The sequence below is a fragment of the Hyperolius riggenbachi genome, chromosome 2 (assembly GCF_040937935.1).
Source record: "Hyperolius riggenbachi isolate aHypRig1 chromosome 2, aHypRig1.pri, whole genome shotgun sequence".
NCBI lineage: Eukaryota > Metazoa > Chordata > Amphibia > Anura > Hyperoliidae > Hyperolius > Hyperolius riggenbachi.
This window is the reverse complement of record NC_090647.1, coordinates 534,608,475-534,633,313: the sequence shown is the minus strand read 5'-3', so window position 1 is coordinate 534,633,313 and position 24,839 is coordinate 534,608,475. Positions and strand designations below refer to the sequence as shown.

Below are 24,839 nucleotides of genomic sequence, written 5' to 3'. Positions count from 1 at the left end.
ATATATCACCCTCTATGCTGCTATAGCGTATATGTTATACGCTATAGCAGCATAGAGGGTGATATGGCGGCTGGGAACGCGGAGAATCACTCGCGTTCCCAGCCTGTCGGCGGCTTTTGCCGAACCCGGAAGTAGCCGCCGGCGGGGACAGGATGATCGGAGCCAGGCTACGAGGGCACCATACAGCTTCAGGGGGCTGAAGGATGCCCCAGGTGAGTAAAAATCATTTTTTTTTTACTAAAGTATTCCTTTAACAGGTGGAGGGCCAAGTTTGCCCATGCCTGGTCTAGGGCCAATTTTAGGGGGAAGCCAGTTAACTTATCTGTGTGTTTTGGGGATGTTGGAGGAAACCAGCATGCCTGGAGGAAACCCACATAGACATGGGGAGAACATACAAACTCCTTGCAGATGTTGACCTGGCTGGGATTTGAACCGGGGACCCAGCGCTGCAAGGCAAGAGCACTAACCACTACGCCGGTGTGTGTGTGTGTGTGTGTGCGTGTGTGCGTGCGATAATACATTATTAATGCACTGTACTTCAGCATGGTATACACTGCATGTCTTTTCTGTGGTTATTACATGTACTTTAATTTAAAGGACCACTATCCCGAAAAAAGTAGGCAGTTAAAATCTGACAGAACCGACAGGTTTTGGGCCAGTCCATCTCCTCATGGGGGATTCTCAGGGTTTTATTTGTTTTCAACAGCATTTCCGATCCTGAACCTGTCGGTTCTGTCAGATTTTAACTGCCTTCTTTTTTTGCGATAATGGTCCTTTAAAACTTCCTCAGCGGTAATCCCGAGTCAGGCTCGGGACACAAATCCGCAGCTCAGAGCGGTAATCCTGTGCCTAGGTGACTTATATGCAAGAGTTGCTGCAGATCTCTCTGTGGTATGTTTTTTTTCTTCTTGTTTTTAGGGTCTAAATGCTTTTGAAAAAATTGCACGGCTTTTAGAACCTAAATCTGGAAATAATCATAACGCCAGGGAGGTTAAATAGTACCTGAGATGAAGGTAATGGCTGTATTTATACTTATCTGGGGGCTTCCTCCACTCCCTTGAGGGGCACAGGCTTCCTCGCCATCCTCTCTGTTGTCTTCTAATCCCCCCCGGTAATCTGGCCAGTCGCGCACTTCTGCACATGCGCGACCCGCTACTGGAGCGTACGTGGCTGACCTGGGCATGCGCACAAGAGCTCGGCCGGTCAGATTGACAGGGGAATTAGAAGACAACGGAGAGGATAGAGAGGGAGCCCACACACCTCAAGGGGCTGGAGGAAGCCCCAGGTAAGTATAAATATAGCCATCATCTTTATCTCAGATTCCCTTTTAGGCTAATTTCACACCAGGACGTTGCGTTAGAGGGGGCGTTAAGGTCGCATAACGTCCCCCTAACGGAACGCCTGGTGGTGCTGGATCTGGACGTCAGAGTGAGCCGCGTTGTGCAGCTCACTCTGGCGTCAGTGATGCCGTGATGCGCACTCTTGTGCGCATGCGGCATCACGTGGTCCCGCCGGCCAATCGCCGCACAGAGCGGCTGCTCCAGGAAGTAAACACTGCACGTCATAACGTGCAGTGCATAATAATTAGCCATGTGCCTGGCCGCTCTCCGCTCCTCCCCCACATTACTGAGCATGTGCAAGCAGTCTAACGCGGCTCAGCCGCGTCCAAAGTACTGCATGCAGTACGTTGTCTTGTGACGCAGCGTTACAATGTAACGCAACGTCCGCACTGTGAACAGCCCCATTGATTTTTCATTACTGTGCGGTGGGCTGCGTTACAGGCTGCTCTAACGTGCGCCTGTAACGTCCCACTGTGAAACCAGCCTAAGGTACCCATATACTGTACGTTTTTTTTTAATCGTGATCAGACATTTGATTAGAAAAAAAATCTGATCGAAAATGATTCAAAGTGAATTTTACATTTTAAAGATTGATCAGCAATGTTGGTTCCTTTTAGTTGATCATAAAAGGCTTTCAACTCAGGAGTATGCTATAATGCACACAATCTCTATTGTAGGAAGGGGGGCCACAAGACACCAGGGAACTATAGGGGAGGGAAAAGAAACCACTAAACAACCAGGGAAACTATATGAGGGAGGGGGTACACCAGGAGACACCAGGGAAGCTATATGGGGAGGGAGAAGGGAGGGAAGCACTAGACACCAGGGAAAATATATGGGGGAAGTGTGGGAAAACCACTAGACACCAGAGAACTGTATAAGGAAGGGAGGAGGAACCACTAGACAACAGGTAAACTATATGGGGAAGGGAGATGGGAACCACTAGACACCAGGGAACCGTATAGGGGAGGAGGAGGCCTGTTACATGCAAAAATGGGGAGTGGTTAAAGGTGTGGTTTTAGAATCTCTTTTTTTCTGGCTCCAATATTATTAGGGGAGGGAGGGGGACTTACTTCTAAAACAGGGACTATCCCTCCAAGACAGGGATAGTGCATAAACGTTGAGCTCTGAATGTACATTGCAGGGCTGAGGTTTTGCTGCTGAGCATATATAAAGCCCAGAGCCTCGCATATATTTACTAGCAGTTGTTGTAAAGTAACTACAGCTTGATGTACATATGTTCATATTCTCCCGCTGTCAATAAAGATCCACTAATAAAAAAAGAGAAAAAAAAAGCTTTGCATACAGTTTGGCAAAGACAATCCAATGAACAGAAGGCAGAGGCGTGGCTTGGAGTCAGAGCGAGGCTTGGTTAAGTTGCTCCGCCCACACATGTGGCTCTGGATTTGAAGTATACTGTATAGCTGCTGCTGGATCTGCAGGGAAGGCTGACATTGGGGTGCTGCCGCTGCTATGGCTGATGACCTGGGAGACGAGTGGTGGGAGGGGCCAGCAGGTGACACGCCTGTTACAGGTAAGAACCCTGATTATAAGTTGTGATTGACAGTATAACAGGGAGAGGTCCTGATCTCCTGGCTTCATTCGATCAGGGGCAATGAGAACCACAGCAAGTGGAAAGCTGAAGTCCTGACTGCTTGCTCTGGGAAACTGCTTCACTTTTTAAACCTGTGTTGATACATTTTTTTTAAGGGAGGATTTATAAGTTGAAACTTATGTTAAAGTTAACCTTTATACTTAATGTTGTTGGGAAGTAAGCAGGGTATTTCAGGTACAAGGTGGTTCAAAAAGTTATGAAAATGTAGGAAGGGGAAATCATACTTGACTAATTAATTCTGTGAAAGAAAAAATAAATGTTTTAATCTGTGGCAGTGCTGTGGAAGTGCCCTGCTAGCCCCTGCCCCTCCTCCCATGTACAGTGCATTCCACCCTTTTCTTCACATGACGCTAAAGCCTCATACGCGTATGCAAGGATTGACTCGATCCCTCGGGGCGGCAGTTTGGGTCGAGGATGGACCGATGTGTCCCTAGCCTGCAGGCTATCGATGTGTTCTGTTGCTATATAGGGGGAGGAGGGTGGATTGAGTGGGCAGGGCGAGTGAGAGAACAATGCCCATGGCTTGTGCTTGGCCAGATCGTTCATCAACCGCCAGTGCATCGATGGAGGGTCAGGGGCTGTTTTAATGTGCTCCTGAGGTGAGACCTGCACAAAAAACCACGTACTTCGGCCTTTTTTCCACAGACTGTTGTTAGGCAGTGAAATGCCACTCAAACTCTCACAACTGCTTGCTGCTGCCTGGTAACTGCTAGCTGCTGCCTGGTAACTGCTAGCTGCTGCCTGGTAACTGCTAGCTGCTGCCTGGTAACTGCTAGCTGCTGCCTGGTAACTGCTAGCTGCTGCCTGGTAACTGCTTGCTGCTGCCTGGTAACTGCTAGCTGCTGCCTGGTAACTGCTTGCTGCTGCCTGGTAACTGCTTGCTGCTGCCTGGTAACTGCTTGCTGCTGCCTGGTAACTGCTTGCTGCTGCCTGGTAACTGCTTGCTGCTGCCTGGTAACTGCTTGCTGCTGCCTGGTAACTGCTTGCTGCTGCCTGGTAACTGCTTGCTGCTGCCTGGTAACTGCTTGCTGCTGCCTGGTAACTGCTTGCTGCTGCCTGGTAACTGCTTGCTGCTGCCTGGTAACTGCTTGCTGCTGCCTGGTAACTGCTTGCTGCTGCCTGGTAACTGCTTCTTGAGCACACAGTTCAACTGTCTGTGGAAAATAGGCCTTAGGCCTCCTTTCCAAGAACTGTTGATAGGTAGTTAGATACTTACCTCAGTAGCTCCTTCTGCAGCCAACCGCATCCTGCTAGGACCCTCTTCTTCTTCATGGCTGTGCTTCCGTCTGTGTACGAGCGTGGCCGCACTGCACAGGCACACGGATAGCGTAGTAGCACAGAGCTGCTTGTGCACGGAGGAAAATACCATGCATGAACGGCTCTGTGCTACTGGCAGGAGCAAATTGTCCATGTGCTGCACAGACCTATTTAACAAACCCTTGTCAAATATGTTTAGGTCTCAGTGCTGGAACAGCGAGCTTAAAGAGACTCCGTAACAAAAATTGCATCCTGTTTTTTATCATCCTACAAGTTCCAAAAGCTATTCTAATGTGTCCTGGCTTACTGCAGCACTTTCTACTATAACAGTCTCTGTAATAAATCAATGTATCTTTCCCCTGTCAGACTTGTCAGCCTGTGTCTGGAAGGCTGCCAAGTTCTTCAGTGTTGTGGTTCTGTGATGAATCTCCCCCCTCCAGGCCCCTCTCTGCACACTGCCTGTGTGTTATTTAGATTATGGCAGATTCTCTCTTCTCTCTTATCTTTTACAAGCTGGATAAATCGTCCTCTGAGCTGGCTGGGCTTTCACATACTGAGGATTACAGACAAGGGCAAAGCTGTTTGCAAGAAGCACCCTGAAACTTCAGTGCATGAGAGCAGAAGGGGGAAAGAAACACACAATGATCTCTTGAGATACAAAAGGAAGGGTGTATACAGCCTGCTTGTGTATGGATGTATTTTCTATGTGTGGACATGCTGTACATCAACCTACTTCCTGTTTTGGTGGCCATTTTGTTTGTTTATAAACAAACTTTTTAAAACTGTTTTTAACCACTTTTAATGTGGCGGGGAGCGGCGACATTGTGACAGAGGGTAATAGGAGATGTCCCCTAATGCACTGGTATGTTTACTTTTGTGTGATTTTAACAATACAGATTCTCTTTAAAGTGAACCAGAGATGAAGCACCCTCATGTATTTTACCATTTATATCCGCGGGAACATAAGAGGAAATACTTACCCTGCTCTCTGTTTCATTCTTCACTGCTCAGCCTGCTTCTAATCGGCCCTGATAAAATCCCCAACTAAGCATTCAATCTGGATTTGCTCAGGAATCTGATGTCTGATGTCTTTTCAAGCCCAAGCCTGCCCCCTTCTGGCTCTGCTATAATGACTCCGCTATAATGATTCCTGAGCAAAGCCAGACTGGATGCTCAGTCGGGGATTTTATCAGGGCTGATAACAAGCAGGCTGAGCAGTGAAGAATGAAACAGAGAGCAGGTTAGGTATTTTCTCTAATGTTCCCACTGATATATATGGTAAAATATATGACGGTGCTTCGTCTCTGGTTCACTTTAAAGGAGGGGGGGGGGGGGGGTGAAGGTGAGGGAATCATCTACTAAGGTAAGTACCGTATCTTTCTTTATAATTTTTTAAAGTGACACGTACACTAGATTCTCAGTAGAGGTGAACACTGTATTGGAGCAAGTAGTCACAGTTTGGGAGCATCTTTGATAACGTATATTCATAAGAGGTGTACCACCACACCAACACTGATCCTTGTCTCATATGAGGATATATTCATAGAAATTGGAAGAAAACTAGTTTTCAGTTGTAGAAAAAAACTTTTTGTTTTTTTATTATGCAATTATGGTATAAAAAGTAATCCTCTTCAAGATTAATTCATAAAAACATCCAAAGTTCAGGCTTTTAAGAACAAGGCCATTGGGGGGCTGGCGCTTCCAGACCTTAGCAAGCATTTTATAGCTTCCTTACTAGTTGCCATCAAATGGTGGTTTGCTTGGGACGTGCGGAATGGAGCAGTTAGGTTGGAAGCTGCAGTAATGGGTTCGTCTGAAGCCCTTGCCGGCCTCCCGTATCGGGGGGCTGGTGGGGACATAAGGTTAAGGCTACTTGCACACTAAGACGTTGCGTTAGGTGCCACGTTAAGGTCGCATAACGTGCACCTAACGCAAGGCCTGGTGCTCTTCGTTGTGGACGTCAGAGTGAGCCGCGTTGTGCAGCTCACTCTGGCGTCCATGATGCCATGGTGCGTACTCTTGTGCGCATGCGGCATCACGTGGTCCCGCCGGCCAATCACCGCACAGAGTGGCCGCCAGGGCTGTGGAGTCGGTCCGAAAATCCACCGACTCCTCAGTTTAGGATTCCACCGACTCCGACTCCACGACTCCGACTCCTCTAATTTGCATATTACAATTTTGTTGATTAAAAGTATGTAACATGAAATTCGTCTCATAACTGCCAACGCTTAGGAATTTTACAAGACAACTGAAGTGAGAAGGATATGTAGACTACTATATTTATTCCCTTTTAGACTAAAACTAGTCCTTGGTAAGAGTACTTGTAAAAGGTACAAACCGGAACAAAGAACATCTCTCAGGCCCTAGGCAATGTAAGTGTGGGTACATGTAAGAGTGATGTGCAGGTACTCTGCAGGGGAATGAGGAGATTGTAAACAGACAACACCTCTGTGTTCAATGTGCACAGCATTCTCAGTGGATTCCCTGCAGCTCTGTGGGGAGTGCATATGTAGAGTATAGTACTACTGTGTAACAAAGTAAACCTGAGACAGATGAAATTAAAGTTTTATACATACCTGGGGCTTCCTCCAGCCGCCTTCAGGATAATCAGTCCCTCGTTGTCCTCCTCCACCACCTGGATCTTCTGCTATGAGTCCAGGTACTTGAGCCAGTCAGGCGTAGTGCGCATGCACACACTCCGCTGCCAGGAGCATACTACACCTGTGCAGCACTATTGCGCAGGTGCAAAATGTTCCTGGCTGTGGGAGCGGCATGCGGCCGGACTGTGCTGACTGGCTGAATTACCAGGACTCATAGCAGAAGATCCGGGTGGTGGAGGACAGGGAGGGACTGATTAGCCTGAAGGGGGCTGGAGGAAGCCCCAGGTATGTATAAAACTTTACTTTTCATCCGTCTCAGTTACCCTTTAATTTGTAGTCACCAAACCAAATTTTAATAACATATCAAATTATTTGATTTCATCAGCAAAGGGAGTGCATACATTTGCATAAATCAGCATCAATGCGGAATTATTTCCATCTCGTTGACCATCTCTATTAGTGACACGGCTACACATCAGGCTTTATTCTTACAGCATAGATGTTATTTAGTATATATAAGAGATTCCTGTGTACACATCATATATACAGTCACAATCAGATATGTATATCTGACCTTAAAAATACGGGGACTGCTTTATTGAAGAGTAACTAATTTTGATTGGTTTATTTCATTTTTGTGGACAAAGCACAGCTATTACTGTATATATACTGTATATATACATTATTTTTAGTGACTATTATCTGAGAAATAGAACATTTTATCATATTTTCTATTTTAATTACAGTTACAAATTCATTAGGAGTCGGAGTCAGTGCATTTTTTCCCGACTCCGACTCCAGGCACCCAAAATTGCCCGACTCCACGACTCCGACTCCACGACTCCGACTCCACAGCCCTGGTGGCCGCTCCAGAAAGTAAACACTGCACGTCACAACGTGCAGTGAATATTAATTAGCCATGTGCCTGGCCGCTCTCCCCTCCTCCCCAACATGACTGCGCATGAGCAGACAGTCTAACGCGGCTTAAGCCGCTCTAACGCCGTAGCATGCTGCACCTTCTTAAGAACGTGCAGCGTTACATGTAACGCAACGTGGGCTGTGTGAACAGCCCACTTGTGTTACATTGCTGTGCGTTGGGGGAGCGTTACAGGCTGCACTAACGTGCGCCTGTAACGTCCCTGTGTGAAAGCAGCCTAACACCTTCCATGCAAACCACCATTAAGACCTGGGTAGCTGAAAAACTAGCTGGTCCAAACTCTGTCTCCTTATACCCCCCTTTGGGGAAATCCCAGATAGGCACAGATAGGTCCTGGGGGGAAACTCCTGCCTTTTTCTCAGCTAAGTGCCAGGTTCCAACTCCCCAATACAATGCAATTTAGGTATTTTCAGCTTCAGCATGCCTGGACAGCACAGTTACCTGGGGTGTGGACTTGGGACCCAGACTGACTAGAGAACTTATTATTCTCTTATAAAGTTGCTAATTTACTATCTGCAATTTATGCTACTTTGATGCCTTCTACCACTTTAAGGCTTACTAAGGCTCGTATGAAATGGACCGCAGACATTGGTTCCATCTTGGATTTAGAATGGGTGGAGATTTTGGAAGGTATGATTGAGGTGTCGATCTCTGCAGCAGACAGATACATTCATCTGAAATTGATCTATCGGCCTATTATACTCCTTGACAACTACATCAATATTATCCTGAGAAGTCCGATTGATGCCCCAAGTGTAAAGTTACTGAAGGGGAATTATTTCACATCCCGTACATTGCTAGTTATTGGGCAGACTTGGTTCGTATTATGTTGGAGGTGATGGGTGAGAGGATAGTGAGGGATACAAGAGCCCTTTTACTTGGTCTGTATACGGATTCCACTCTCTCCTCTAATCGTATCAATTTGGTTCAGATTATGTGCTTTTATGGGAGACGGGAAATTTTTAGTAGATGTGGGTAATGAAACTTTAACTTCAATTTCCTCATGGTCTAAAAGACTAAATAAGGCAATGGTTTGGTACAAATTAACCTATATTAAGCGCAGTTGTTTAGGTAAATTCCGATTGATATGGCAACAATGGATTGACTATGTTGACTCACATAATGTGTTGGAACTACCTTAGAGAGGCTGCTTTTATTAGTATTCTATTTGGATATGCCTGCTTATATTTGAGTAGTTGTTAGTTGAATGCACTGAACCCTTAAGCCGCATCTACACGCGTAGATGCGGCGGCGATGTTCCTTATCAATCGAGCCGCTGATGCGGCTCGATTGATAAGATCCGACAGGACGGATCTCCCCACCGCCGATTCCCTGCTTGCTCCCCGCGAGGGGACAATGGCAGGGAATCGAGCGGAAGAAAAGCGGCGCCGGTGGGGATGAGCGGGGAATCGAATCCGGCGCACGCGGGGGGAGCGGGGAGGCGGCGGGCACGCGGAAGAGGCGATCCGGCGGCTAATCGAGCTGCCGGATCGGAGCCTCATCTACCCGTGTAGATGAGGCTTTATGGGAGGAGGGGGGCAGTTGGAATTTGGGTGGGGTGTGGGCTGTGATTTCTTGTTTTGTATTATTTATGTTTTCTAAAAAAAATTAATAACATTTTGCCTTAAAGTGAACCTTAAGTGTCCCAAAAAAAATGAGTTTTACTCACCTGGGGCTTACCTCAGCCCCCTGCAGCTGATCGGTGCCCACGACGAGTCGCTCTGATGCTCCGGGTCCCGCTGGCGGCCACTTCCGGTTTCGCCGTCAGGACCCGTCAGGCTGGGGAACGCGGCTGATACTACGCGTTCCCAGCCAAAATAGCACCCCTATGCGGACATATGGCCGCATAGGGGTGCTATTTTGGCTGGGAACGCGTAGTATCAGCCGCGTTCCCCAGCCTGACGAGTCCTGACGGCGAAACCGGAAGTGGCCGCCAGCGGGACCCGGAGCATCAGAGCGACTCGTCGTGGGCACCGATCAGCTGCAGGGGGCTGAGGTAAGCCCCAGGTGAGTAAAACTCATTTTTTTTGGGACACTTAACCACTTTACCCCCGCGCGTACGGATTTCTCCGCCCCTTTTTCCATCCTTTCACCCCCAGGGACGGAGAAATCCGTACTCTGCGCACTCCCGCCGCTGTCCGCGCTCCCGCTCGTAAACACGCCGCCCGCCGCTAGTAAACACGCCGCCGCCCGCTCGCCCGGAGATCAATGAACGGGAAAATCCATTCCCGTTCGTTGATCTCAGCCCCGCAATGATCTGCTGCCGCTCGGCTGAGCAGCCCGATCATTGTGAAAAAATAACAAAGTCCCAGCCTCTTTCTACTTCCTGCAAGAGTCCAGAAGGACGCTTGCAGGTCGTATGAAACAAATTGGTAATGGTGCCATCTTGTGGCCAAATAGTAAAACTACATCCTAACCATTTTTTACACACAAATAAACGTGTTTTACATTAAATTAACTCCTTACCTCCCACACTCCCCAATTATTTTTTTTTGTAATTAAAAAAAAAAAAAAAAAAAATTTACAATTTAAAAAAAATACATAAATAGTTACCTTAGGGACTGAACTTTTTAAATATTTATGTCAAGAGGGTATAACACTGTTACTTTATAAACTATGGGCTTGTAATTAGGGATGGACGCAAAACTGAAAAAAATGCACCTTTATTTCCAACTAAAATATTGGCGGCAAACATTGTGATAGGGACATAATTTAAACGGTTTTATAACCGGGATAAATAGGCATATACATTTAATGGGTTTTAATTACAGTAGCATGCATTATTTAAAAACTATAAAGGCCGAAAACTGAAAAATAATAATTTTTTTCCCACATTTTTTCCTATTTTCCCATTAAAACACATTTAGAATAAAATTATTCTTGGCATAATGTCCCACCTAAAGAAAGCCTAATTGGTGGCGAAAAAAACAAGATATAGTTCATTTCATTGCGATAAGTAATGATAAAATTATAGACGAATGAATGGAAGGAGCGCTGAAAGGTGAAAATTGCTCTGGTGGTCAGGGGGTAAAACCCCTCAGTTGGGAAGTGGTTAAGGTACACTTTAAAAAAAAAAAAAAAAAAAAAAAATAAGAACAAGGCCATATAACAGTAAGCTGTAATTATCCTGTGGTGACAATGTTGGCTTATTTCGGGCATATTAACCTTTCTTCCATCCTCATAAATACAGTCTGGAAAAAAAAAAGCTAGAGTTAATCCTGGAACTCACTAGCAGTGCTTTTCTAAGCCTTTTGTAAGCACTTGTGATTTGAAAAGCTCTTGCTAATGTAATGCTATGGGTGCGATCCCACCAGAGTGATGTGTTTAAAAAAAAAAAATCAAAAAAAAAAAATCACCCAAAGCATTGCATTAGCAAGAGCTTTACAAATCACAAGCACTTAGAAAAGGCTGCTAATGGGTACCAGGCCTCATTATGAATTCTGAGTAGCATAGGATTAGATGAGTAACCTAGAATTATGCTATGTACATGAAGTCACCAGAGCCTCTGCAGTATGGTGTGCTTAGATACAGTCTTTCTCTCCTTGGGAGGTATAATAATAATAGATGCTTTTTGAGCAACCAGATGTATGTGAGAGATGCTTGATCTTGTTGTTCGGCAGATTAGGTTGTCCGGATGCGGCATGCTTATGCAGGGAATACCTGTCTAGGTGGTTTTTGAACTTGTCACTGTCGATTCATTGTGGTATGTGTGAAGGCCTCTTTCACAATGGGACGTTGCGTTTGATGCGACGCTAAAGTTGCACAACGTGCCCCTAATGCAGCGCATGTAGGTTATACAATTGGATGTTATTTTGCACTGTGTTATGTGTCTCTTGGTGCGCCGTTTTCGTCACATACTGATGGAACGAAAACGACGCATACGTTACATTTAAAAAAATAAATTAAAAAAAATTAAAATATTACTGAGCATGTGCAACACACATAACACAGCAAATGTATTGCTAAACGCACAGCATGCAGCACTTTGTAAATATTGCTACACGCTACACACAACGCAACGTGTGCACTGTGAATGTCGCACTGACTTTGCATTGCTGTGTGTTAGTCTGCGCTATAATTTTTTATAACGTGCGACTTTAACGTCCCACTGTGAAAGAGGCCTAAGATTTAAAAAAAAAAAAGAAGAAATTCTGTAGAAATCAATTAAAGGAAACCAGAGATGGAACGCTTTGGCACAAAGTAAACATATTCCCCACTAGATTTTACAAAATTAAATACTATATCTGGTATTTTCGCCGCTCTGGTGTGCCATTTTTTTGTGGGTTTTGTTTTACTAAAACTCCATGCAAAACAGTTCATCAGAAAAGCATATTATTTAGTGAGCTGTGTGCAAAATGAAATCACCATTTCTAAAAACCTCTTTTGACTAACTAATATAGATAAAAAAAGACATTTTTCAATATACCCTTACATTAGTAGCTCCTCCCATCACATCACTGTGATGCTGTGACTATACAGAACACAAAAGCAGAACCAGAAGGGGGCAGGCTTGGGTTTAAAAGACATCAGAGAAGACAGACTCAGCTATAATGATTCCTGAGCAAAGCCAGACTGAATGCTCAGTCAGGGATTTTATCAGGGCTGGTAACAAGCAGGCTGAGCAGTAAAGAATGAAACGGAGAGCAGGGTAGGTGTTTTCTCTAATGTTCCCACTGATATATATGAGAAAATGCATGAGGGTGCTTTGTCTCTGGTTCACTTTAACTGTTATGTTTAAATGAAACCATATTTGGGAGAGCATTCTTACACAAGTATGAAAAGATACTGTATGTGTATTATTCTTCAGTTCTCGATATGGTAACCTCCTACCTGAGGTTCCTTATGTCATCATGGGCAGCAGAGATTCACCAATATCATCGCTTCAGGCAGACAGCAGAGCCATTCCAAACGTCTGTATCTTGATGATCACATCCACATTTATTAGAGCAACAATACAGATGTAATGCTGGGAGATACATATACTGGTGAAAGTCAAAAAACAGTGTTTTCCTCCCCAAACCTCTGCAAAACAGTTACCTCGGATATCTTTCCCAGAATGCTCTGCTCGTGCAACTGCCAACAGAAAGTAGGAGTGGAAACATTTACATAACGGAAAAGGGGCGTGACAGAAAAGGACAACGTGACTGTGTTCCATACTACCTGAACAAAATACATGCTGTAGAGCAGAGGTGTCAACAGGGCTGGATTTACCATAAGGCACTGTAGGCACGTGCCTACAGGCGCCTGAGGATTGAAAGGCGGCTCAAACACCCCTCCTGGAGTGCCTCCCTCTCATTCCCTATGCAGAGTCCTGATGAGAGTGTATATGAGACTACTCACTCTGCTCTTGGCATTACACTGGCCTACTCTTCCTTCAGTCAGGGGCACCTGTAGCTACCTAATACTTAGGGGCACCTGTAGCTACCTATGATGGGCAAAGGAAGTAAGGAAGAAGTAACAGCTGGGGCAGCCAGCACACTTGCAGTGCGTTTTTTGCGGTGGTTTGTAGGCTCATGCAGGGCGAAGTCTAGGGTGCCAGGACATCTGTGCCTTTAGGCTCCTATGATGTAAATCCGGGCCTGGGTGTCAAACCCAAATAAAAAGTGGGTCAAAATTGAACACTAAGATTAAGTCGCAGGCCGACCTCAATGTCCCGTGGCTCCCTCCCTCCCTCCCCTATACAGTGCCCTTGTGTCTAGTGGCCTCCTCCCTCCCCTATACAGTGCCCTGGTGTCTATTGGCCTCCTCCCTCCCCTATACAGTGCCCTGGTGTCTATTGGCCTCCTCCCTCCCCTATACAGTGCCCTGGTGTCTATTGGCCTCCTCCCTCCCCTATACAGTGCCCTGGTGTCTATTGGCCTCCTTCCTCCCCTATACAGTGCCCTGGTGTCTAGAGGTCCTCCTCCTACTGCTAAACACTTGCCTGGTGTCTAGTGGTCCCCCTTTGTATCCACAAACAGTTCCCTGGTGTCTGTTGACCCCCTCCTTCTATACAATTCCTTGGTGTCTAGTGATTTTATCCTCTCTCCCCCATAAGACAAGACAAGACAAATAACATTTATATTGCGCTTTTCTCCTTGCGGACTCAAAGCGCCAGAGCAGAGCAGCAGCCACTAGGGCGCGCTCTATTGGCAGTAGCAGTGTAAGGGAGACTTGCCAAAGGTCTCCTACTGAATCACCCCCAATATAGCTTCCCTGGTGGTCTAAAGTGGACATAATGCAAAGTGGGGAAACCACTTGAGGGCCAAATGTGATGGCTCTGTGGGCCAGAGTTTGACATATATGCTGTATAGTGATATAACAGTCAGAATGGCAATGCAGCATTGAACCTCGGCAAAGGCAGTGCATGTATCGAGTATGATGAGGTTTTCTTGGTAAAAGTAATCTAGTTTTTCATAAGCAAGCACATGCTGCTGTATTGCTGAGAATGCGCTATAACCTAGATTCTCAACACATGGGGCTCGATTCACAAAGCGGTGATAACTCCTTATCACGCCTAAAAGACTTTAGGCATGATAAGCTTTGCACCGCTGAGTTAGCACTGATTTGTGCTCTTTATCGCGCAACTCCGCGTGCAGCGCCCATAGGGTTTAATGGGCGCATCGCGCACACCGCGCGCAAAACTTTGCGCACCTAAAATTCGCGCAAGTTTTTTCTTATCATGCCTAAACTGAGTTTAGGGTTTAGGCGTGATAAAGGGCTTTTCACTGGCGTGCAAACACTTTGCACCGCTTTGTGAATCAGGCCCAAGGTGTGTGTCCCCCAGAGGGTACTTTAGTTGGGCACAGAGATACCATATATTTCGGACTATAAGATGCAATTAGGCTTAGAGGACAAAAACCAGCTGGAAAAATATATACTAAACCTGGTGCATCCATGGTGAAGGGGCATCTTGTGGATTATTCCCCTTTTTACCTCATGCCCCCTTGTACCTCTTGTGCCCCCCTTGTATCCTCCTTTATGCCCCTTTGTGTCCCCCTGTGTCCTCCATTTGTCCCCATGTGTCCTCCTCTGCATGGGCACAGTACAGGGAGTCACCGACATTGCAGCGGGTTGGAGGTTTGTATTGGCAGCCGTTCACAAGTCAGGAACTCCCTGCATTTGGACTATAAGACGCAGTGACTTTTTTTCCCCACTTTTGGGAGAGAAAAAGTGAGTCTTAGGGCTGGTGCACACCAAAACCCACTAGCAGATCCGCAAAATGCTAGCAGATTTTTAAACGCTTTTTTTTATTTTTATGAGGCGTTTTGCTAGCGTTTTGCGGATTGCTGCTGCGGTTTTCAGTATAGTAGATTTCATATATTGTTACAGTAAAGCTGTTACTGAACAGCTTCTGTAACAAAAACGCCTGCAAAACCGCTCTGAAGTGCCGTTTTTCAGAGCGGTTTGCGTTTTTCCTATACTTAACATTGAGGCAGAAACGCATCCGAAATCCAAAAAATGCCTCACCCAGGCATTTTTCGTTTCTGCAAAACGCCTGCCGCTCTGGTGTGAACCACCCCATTGAGATACATTGACCAAGCAGATCCGCAGCCGCAAGCGGATCTGAAAACGCCCAAAAAGCCGCTCGGTGTGCACCAGCCCTCACAGTCCAAAAAATACAGTACTTGATGAACATTTCGTTGTCAATCCATTATATTAAGTTTTGAGGTGAAAAAAAGATGAACCATATTTAAATAAACCTGAATAAGTATTTATAGTTAATTAAAAGTAAAGGAATGTTTGATAAATATTTATACACAATGATGCTGTACTCCTAAGCAATATGTAAGTGTCAAAGGGTATATGAGATGGTGTTACTCGCAGCTCATTAAAGGATACCTTAGCGCTGACACAAATGTAAAAACGGGAGAGCAGGCATGTGTAGGAAGCTCTCCTCATGCTCAATGCTCCTCCTTTACCTTTTAATAGGCCTCCAACGCTTCTTCCGGGTTGGGGTGGTTGGTGGCCAGGAGCGCTCTACGCTTGCGCACTACAAAGAATCCCCTATAAAGAGATGGCCTAGTCCAAAACCTGTCACTTTTGTCAGATTTCTACTACCTACTGTAAGTGACAGCAACATAGGAGAAAAGTAATTTATGGCTCATTTTACTCTGGAAAAAATGTACTTCTTAATTCTCTGTTTGCACATATTTTAAATTTTACAGTTTTTCGCTGTAGTGCCCCTTTAATCAGTTCCCGGGCAAACAGTTCACTTCCTGATTGTCATCAGGAAGTAAAATAAAAACAAAACCTAAGAAAGGAGCATTAAAAAGTGATTGTAAAAGTGATTAAGAAATCGCAAATCGCCCAGAAAGCACTTCGGAAAGCTCCCAGAAAAGCACTCAGCGATTGCGCTGGCGATTTCTAATGTGAACAAGGCCTGAAGGACGGCGCACACTACAGCTTTGTTCACATTATAAATCACTAGCGATATCGCAAGTGCGGAGCGATTTATTGGGCTTTTTTTAAAGCGGTTTTCTAAGCGCTTTTGCTCAGCAATGATTTTTTTTTTCACTTCCTGAAGTCAGTCAGGAAGGAAGTGAATTCTTGTACCCGGAAATGACAAAATACAATGTCTTTATTCATAAAATCGCTTGGGGAAATCGCTATGCAAAGCGCTTTGCAATTTCCCTATACCTTCCATTGAGCCAAAGTGCTCAGAAAATGGTAAATGTAGTGCATTTGCGATTTCAAGAAAATCTAAACGCTTACATGTGAACACTGTCATAGGAAATCATTACACAAGCCTGGAACCCACTAAAAAGCGCAAAACGCAATTGCTAGCGATTTGTGATAGCGGTTTGCAAGCAATATTGGGAGCAATTTCCCTGCTTCTATTCAATTCATTAGAATGGAAACGCTCCCAAAAATGCTGCATGTTGCGCAATTGCGATTTCCTTAATCGCAATCGCTCTAGTGGAATCATTCCCATCCATTTACATTGTCAGAGCATTTAGGGAAATCGCTAGCGATTGAAAGCGCTCCTTAAATGCTAAAAAAAACCGCTCTAGTTCCAGGCCACATGGCGATTTGCAAAATTGCCAGTGCTTAAAAAAATCAGCAAACGCTCATAGTGTGACTGAGCCCTACCAGAGCTTTTCTGAGCACCTGCCTCCGCCTGCGCTACTGTGGCCTGCAACTAGCTCAGCAGCCACCAATTTGGCCGTGGCTGCCAAGCCGGGGTTGGGCCACAGCAGGTGGGGGTGGCCAGAGCCTCGGCAGAGGTTTGGAAGAAAACAAAAATGCCACGCAATTGGGGGTTGGGGAATAAGGTAAGTATTTAACCCTGAGACCCCACCCCAGTCCTGTATCATTAAGACAGATCCTGTCTTTTTTTACTTTAGGTCAGGGATGTCAAGCTGGTCCTTCGAGGGCCGAGGTCCTCACACATTTTTGACACAGCTCAAATGAATTGATGGGACTGAATCAGGAAAGGTGGGGTCCATCAGGTAGAACACATTCCTCTCTTTCTCAGTCCATCCTAAACACTGGCATGGATCTGGCCCTCCAGGCCTGGAGTTCGACGCCTGTGCTTTAGGTAGTCAGTAATATCCCAATATCCCAATGGAGACTACATAAAAATCTTAACGGACCTTCTAATACCATTAATCAGGACTGAATTGTTGCTATATTGTAATTCTGTGGTGGTACCAGCAGATGTCAGTAAATAGCTGTATTTTAGATGAAGTTATTTCTGTTACAGCTTTCTAGGCTGTAGTGTAGAGGTTTCTCCCAAACTGAATTATTATTGACATTTTATCAAAGTAAGGCCTTGTTCACATTATAAATCACCAGTGCAATTGCAAGTGCTGAGCACTTTTGTGGGCTAAAAATGGGGAGCAACACATGAAAAAAAGGAAACTGATGCTCAAGGGAGCTGATCACGAAAGAAAGGGGTTGCTGAACAGGAATGTTACACATGGAAGAGGGGGCTGTGCAGGGAATGGGAGGAGCGCTTCTGCACAAGGAAGGGGAGACACAACATACTTGGCCTAGGGGCACAATAAATATAAATCTGGCCTTGCATGGGGGGGATCCCCATTGGATTACAAAAAGCCAATGGGAAGCGTCAGCAACAGGGAGGATTCTCATTGGTTCATGGTGGACCAAAGAAAATCCTTCCTGTTGCTAGGGAGAATTGGTCTATTGTAATCCTATGAGGAGCCCCATGCTCCTACTAGAGATGGGAATTCCGGCTCTTCTCAGAGAATCGGCTCTTCTGAATCGGCTCCCATTAAAGAGCCGGTTCTTACGGCTCTGAATCGGCTCTTCATTAAATATCACTAGACACCACTCAGAATCGGAGTAAAAGCCCCGCCCCCATCTCCATGACAACTCCAGACTGCTTCTCTGACTTGGGCAATTCCTCCTGCTACTGCTCTGCTCCGCCCCATACACTCCTACAAGCTGCGAGAGGCGGACTACATCTCCCAGCATGCCTCAGCGCCCTTTATTACACAGCAAATCAGAGCTGTTTGGGGCGGCTGAGGCATCGGCTCTTTTAAAACTGAGAGCCGGCTCTTGTCGTTCGCAGCAAAGAGCCGGCTCTTAGAGCCGACTCATTCGCGAACGACCCATCACTAGCTCCTACCGTCCTCTGGTCTGTGATCTTCAGGACTCAGGAGACAGCAGCTGCGGGGTACGCATGAGTTTTGGTGTTTGAAGTGACAGAGCGGATGCACAGCCACTTACCCTGCCGTTTTGCATCCTTTCCAAGTAGGAACCAAGCCTTAATACTTGTGTAGTGAAAGTGGGAGGAGGTTGTTACGGAGATACAGTAGAATCCCTTTACAGTAAACTCCAAGGGACCAGGAAAAGTAGTTTACTATATTAGAAGTTTACTACATTAGAATTGGTCATACATCGTATACAGTATTTATACAGAAACATTTTCTGTGACCTAGGGTATGAGTTTACTATATCTAGATGTTTACTATATCAGAGTTTACTATAAAGAGATTCTACTGTTGTAACTTTGTTACATTTGTGCTTTTATTGTAATGAACACTGATTCCTTCTGCGCTCTTTTAAAACTGTTTATTTATTAAAAATAGAATTAATACAAAGTGCACACGCAAAATGCATCGTCCTAGGTAGGAATCTACAGTACAAAGAGGTTATAAAGAACAGGGGAGAGTTCTATGGGGTGACGTTGCTGTTATGACGTTGCTGTCACTTGCTGCTATGACGTTGCCGTCACGTGCCGTTAGTGCAGATTAGGTGGGAAGCAGGGTGGGATCCGCGCTCTACATGTCACCGGATCACCTCTTGGTAGCAGCGTGGAGATTAGGCATGGTTCTGGATGAGTGTGGCTTCTCTCTGCTGACCTCCGCACTCACCGCATTCCCCACAGGCTTCTTAATGGGGAGTTTGGACGCCGTCCCGGTCTTGGGTTTTGGAATCCGAGTAGGTGCGTTGCCACTCGGCGCGTCGTCAGAAGCCTGAAAAACAATGGAGAGCGGGTTTATATACGCTGAGCTATTGTCAAAGTGCATGGAAAGCTTCCAGTAGTTTTTTCACACCTGCTTCTCTGTACCCTGAATAAGGGTAAAACAGCATACTGCGGGGACATACACATTCCTGGTACCTTACAGCACAGTTCCCCAACCCTGTCCTCAAGGCCCACCAACATGCATGTTTTGCAGGATACCGCACACAATCACAGGTGAGGTAATTAGTGTCTCAGCAGAGCGGATTAACCACCTCTCTGGATTTCCACAAAACATGCACTGTTGGTGGGCCTTGAGGACAGGGTTGGGGAACTCTGCCTTACAGGACCTTGTCACACAGGCAGCTTATGGCCGTGACTTGTATCCGCAACCAATCACTAGATGCTAGCGCTCATTTCTACACTGGCTCCCGATCTGCCTCAAAATTAGCTTCAAGATCCTATGTTTAGCCTACAAATCTATGTACACATCCTCTGACCTGACCTACATCTCTGACCTGGTCAGCAGAAATACACCTGGTTGGCCACTTTGCTCTTCCAACAACCTCCTCCTAACTACCCCACGCATCTCACACGCCTATAGGACTTCAGTAGAGCTGCCCCCATCCTGTGGAACTTTATCCCACCGCCCATCAGGCTTGCCCCCTCCTTCAACACCTTCAAATAAGCCCTCAAAACTCACCTCTTCAAGAAGGCCTACTCCACCCCACTGAAGCCCTAACTCTCTCTGCCGAGAACCTCTCAGTGCAGCCCCCCTCCTTTCCTGCCACCACCCCCTCCCTCTAGATCAGGCATGGGCAAAATTGGCCCTCCAGCTGTTAAGGAACTACAAATCCCACAATGGATTTGCCTTTATGAGTCATGACTGTGGCTGTCAGACTCCTGCAATGCATTGTGGGGCTTGTAGTTCCTCAACAGCTGGAGGGCCAAGTTTGCCCATGCCTGCTCTAGATTGTAAGCCTTTGGCAGGGCCATCGTTCCTTGTGTATCATACATGATTGTGTACTCTAGCCACAGATAAATGTGAACTTGTATTATTGGGACTACCTCTCCAGTGTAGGATCTGGCATTGTTAATCGTATTGTTTATTACCTGCATTGGCTATCATTCATAAAGCATTTCCGCATGCGGAAATGCTTAAAACAGCTGACTTTACCGACCACTTAGCAAAGTCAACATTCATAAAGGCTCTTTCCGCATGAAAAAATGACACTACCGAGCAGAGTGATAAATCACCGCCTTGTGCGGTGATTACCGAAACAAATGTAGCAAAATGTTAATTCATAAAGATCACCGCAAGCGGTGTGAGGTCGGGAAGTTCCGCTCCCTCTGATGTGGCGATACCAATGCAAGTGAATGGAGACACACAGACCTCCCAGGCAGCTGCAGCAGAGCGGAACACGGAGAAATGTATCAACTCGGCAGCTTCCGTGTCTCCGCAAGCCTACCGCCTGCCTACCGCCAGCCTAGTTCGGGGAATCTCCGCACTGCTACCGCACATGGATACTTGTTTATGAATGCCCACCCAGAAGTCTAAAATACCGGCAGCGGTGTTTTCCCGCATTGATTCCCCTTACCGACAGCTCCTTTATGAATGATAGCCATTGTGTTGTCAGTTGCACGTTATGGTTGTCTGTAATATTATCTATTACGCAGTGCTGTGTAATTTTGCAAGCACAGAACGCTCCTGGCGTGAACGCGGCGGGAGCGTGCGTGCAGCCAGGCCACGCATGCACAGTTGGCCCCGGACCAGAGGACTTTCCAGGGCCAATTGCGGACCAACGGGAGGTGGGGGCGTTCAGGCTGGAGGAAGCCCCAGGTATGTATACATTTTTTTTTTCTGTGGCCCCATCTCAGGTACACTTTAAGGGCTTGTTTCCACTGTAGCGGTGCGGAATCGCCTGGATTCCACCGCTGAAGAAATCGCATGCGGCTGCGTTTCCGCATGCAGATTTACCCGCGATTTCGCATGCGATTTCGCATGGCAAGGAGCCATGCAAATTTAACCATGTCACTGCCCGTGTTAAGTTCCATTGGCTTTCATGCGAAATCGCGGGGGAATCCGCATGACAAAGCCGCATGCGATTTCCCTATTGAATACATTAGCGGCGATTCGCCCGCATTCCTGCCGCATGCCCCGCACCGAAAAACGCCGCCGCTGCACACGTGGAAACAGCCCCATCCACTAACATTAAGTATGCAAATCCGCATGCAGTGCCCGCATGCGGATTCGCTATAGTGGAAACGAGCCCTATGGGGAAAATATTCCTTCCCAACTCCTAGTGGCAGCCAGATAAAATTCCTGGATGCCCCAGGTGTGTATATTTTTTTTCATTTTAACCCCATATCTGGTTCCCGTTAAAGTGTAGTGAGAGGGATATGGAGGCTGTCATATTTATTTTTAAACCATACCAGTTGCCTGGCTGCCCTGCTAACCCTCTGCCTTAACCTCCTGGGCGATAATCCCGAGCTGAGCTCGGGGTATGTCGCGCAGGAGGATTTCTCAGGCCCTAGTGGGACGATTTGCATAATTTTTTTTTGTTACACGCAGCTAGCACTTTGCTAGCTGCGTGTAACTTCCAATCATCGCCGCCGGTCCGCCGCTACCCGCCGTGCCACGCAGCCCCCCCCCCCAGACCCCTTGCGCAGCCTGGACAATCAGTGCCAGGCAGCGCTGAGGGGTGGATCGGGACTCCCTCTGACGTCACGACGTCTGTGACGTCATCGCGAGCGTCGCCATGGCAACGGGGGAAGCCAAGCAGGAGATCCCGTTCTGAACGGAATCTCCTGCTTGCGCTGAACGCCAGAGGCAATCGGAGGGGGTGGGGGATGCCGCTGCACAGCGGCTATCATGTAGCTGGCGCTAGGCTAGCTACATGATTTAAAAAAAAAAAAAAAATTTAAAAGTGCTGCGCCCCCTCCTGGGCGATGTAATTGTATCGCCCAGAGGGTTAAGACCCAGGCCTTGAAAGGATTTTTTTTTACTTCCCTTGGATCAACTGGGATATGTGAGTATGCAGGAGAGAAAGGTACCTACCTGATGCTTACTTATTTGTTTTATTTATTTTTTCTGGTTGGACAATTTTTTTTTTTTTTTTACAGCTGCAAAAAAGTCGCATGTGTGAAATCAAGACACAAGGTGGCAGCAGTCTCTCTTTTCTGGTCCTTTGTCAGATGTTACATTCAGGATTGAATCTGTTTGTAAATGCAATTTCTCACAAAAGGGAGTACACTTCTCACATTTTTGTAAATATTTTATATCTTTTCATGGGACAACACTGGAGATATGACACTTTGATACAGTGTCAAGTAGTCAGAGTGCAGCTTGTGTAACAGTGTAAATTTGCTGTCCCTTCAATAACTCGACATACAACCATCCTTGGTAGTCCCCGACTTACGAACGACCCGCCGATAGGAACAGCCCTATCCCATCGCAATGATGTCATTTCTGCGTGGGGGAAGTTTCAAGAGGCAGCATCAACTTCCCCTGAGGCCGTGGGGGAGGCTGGCCATGCACGTCCTCAATCACGCTCCCACTGATTAGCCCCCACTGCCGGGAGCGTGATCGCAAACGCATGCGACGAGCTGAGTAACCAGAAATGAAAGTAAGTCACTGCAGGGGACCGGAGGATCGTTTGTCACAACACGGGCTATCTATTACTTTAGGTTTCCTTTAATAACATGTACTCATTGCGGATGACGTGTAAAGTGGACTTTGTGTAATTTGTAAATCACCATAACAAACTTTATTAACAACAATAACAAAAAAATAATTCCGCAATTCTACATGTTGGAAAACAAAATTCCATCGGAATCAGAAATCTGCATTTCCGACCATCCCTGATTTTCAGTTTTGTCCCATGAAAAGATATAATAATAATAATAATAACATATTCTTAAAGGTCAACTGAAGACAGAGGTATATGGAGGCTGCCATGTTTATTTCCTTTTAAGCAATACCAGTTGCCTGGCTGCCATGCTGGTCCTCTGCCTCTAATACTTTTAGCCCCATACCCTGAACAAGCATGCAGCATATCAGGTGTTTCTGACATTGTTGTCAGTTCTGACAGATCAGCTGCATGCTTGTTTCTGGTGTTATTCAGACACTTCTGCAGCCAAACAGACCAGCAGGGCTGCCAGGGAACTGGTATTGTTTAAAAGGAAATAAACATGGCAGCCTCCATAGTCTTCTCACTTCAGTTGTCCTTTAACCTCCCTGGCGGTTAATTGTTTTTGCCAAATAGGCAAAAATCCTTTTTTTTTTAAATTTTTTTTTTGTTTCATGTAAAGCTACCAGAGTGGTAGCTACATGAAACACCACGAGAGCGCATGTGTCCCTCTAGTGCGAACGTCGCCGGCATCAATAGCAAACAGGGGAACGCGTATATAACGCACTCCCCTGTTTGGCTTCTCCTGTCGCCATGGCGACGATCGGAATGACGTCATGGACGTCAGCCGACGTCCTGACGTCAGACGCCTCCCTACCAGCCCATAGCGCTGCCCGGAACTCATTGGTCCGGGCAGCGCAGGGCTCTGGCGGGGGGGGGGGGGGGCCTCTTGCGCCGCTGCGTGCGGGCAATCGCCGCAGAGAGGCGGCGATCAAGCTGTACGCGCGGCTAGCAAAGTGCTAGCTGCGCGTACAGCATTTTAAATGGAGAAAATCGCCCCACCAGGGGCTGAGATATCTTCCTGCGCGGCATAGCCCGAGCTCAGCTCGGGCTTACCGCCAGGAAGGTTAAAGATGTGGGAAGTATACTCACTTTTTTGATATGCTGTAAATAATGTGTGTAAATAATGTGATAGATGGATATAGAGATTTCTGACTAAAACACGAGCTGGGAATCTGCCAGACACTGAGAATTCCTGACAGTGAAATCTCATTTGCTGTTGGATTTGACATGGATTCCTGTTGTCGTTCTTGTTGCTGAATGTACATAGTTGAATCTTCAAAGCCTTTTTGCAGACTGCTATATCTTAGGCCTGTTTAGGAAAGCTTCCTTTCATCTATGTACAGTATAATCTTGTTATAGTAAATATTCATGTATAGTAAACTAAATGTCCAGGTCTCGACCAAGCACCATTATAAGTTTATGGGAGAAATGTCTGGTATAGTAAACCCCAATATAATAGAACATCTGTTATAGTAAACCTGTTTTTTGGCCGCTGCGGTATTCTTTATCTAGCTATAGTGGAAAATGGGCGGGTACATGCGTCATACGTCAGTTGGAGACCCATGAGCCATGGTCATGGTGGCGGGCAGCCACTTGTATGTAGCCTGTACACTACTCTAGGCCTGTGTGGATTACCTTAAAGGACAACTGTAGCAAGAGGGCTATGGAGGCTGCCATGTTTATTTCCTTTTAAACAATACCAGTTGCCTGGCAGCCCTGCAGATCTATTTGGCTGCAGTAGTGTCAAAATAACACCAGAAACAAGCATGCAGCTAAGCTTGTCAGATCTGACAATGTCAAACGCCTGATATGCTGCATGCTTGTTCAGGGTCTATGGCTAAATGTATTAGAGGCAGAGGATCAACAGGATAGCCAGGCAACTTGTGTTTCTTAAAAGGAAATAAATATGGCAGCCTCCATTTACCTCTCACTACAGTTGTCCTTTAAAAGCTCCAGCTGGTGAGACGTAAGCTGCTGCCTGATCACTG

The 24,839-nt window shown here is 46.2% G+C and overlaps 3 protein-coding genes across 4 annotated transcripts in view; 1 reads left to right on the top strand and 2 right to left on the bottom strand.

Annotated features, from left to right (window-relative positions):
• Positions 1 to 12,780, bottom strand: part of TBC1D23 (TBC1 domain family member 23) — a 119,189-nt gene extending 106,409 nt beyond the window's left edge. The window contains exon 1 of the mRNA XM_068270690.1: positions 12,580 to 12,780. The gene's annotated coding sequence lies outside the window, so the exon portion shown is untranslated. The remainder of the gene's footprint in view (positions 1 to 12,579) is intronic.
• Positions 2,715 to 24,839, top strand: part of CMSS1 (cms1 ribosomal small subunit homolog) — a 426,354-nt gene continuing 404,229 nt past the window's right edge. Inside the window, exon 1 of the mRNA XM_068270691.1 lies at positions 2,715 to 2,874. Within this exon, the coding sequence (XP_068126792.1) occupies positions 2,814 to 2,874 (61 nt within the window). The 5' untranslated portion in view covers positions 2,715 to 2,813. The remainder of the gene's footprint in view (positions 2,875 to 24,839) is intronic.
• The window catches only part of FILIP1L (filamin A interacting protein 1 like), a 381,420-nt gene continuing 375,376 nt past the window's right edge, over positions 18,796 to 24,839 (bottom strand). For both annotated transcript variants that reach the window (XM_068270686.1, XM_068270687.1), the window contains exon 6: positions 18,796 to 19,172. In XM_068270686.1, the coding sequence (XP_068126787.1) occupies positions 18,993 to 19,172 (180 nt within the window). In that variant the 3' untranslated portion in view covers positions 18,796 to 18,992. The remainder of the gene's footprint in view (positions 19,173 to 24,839) is intronic.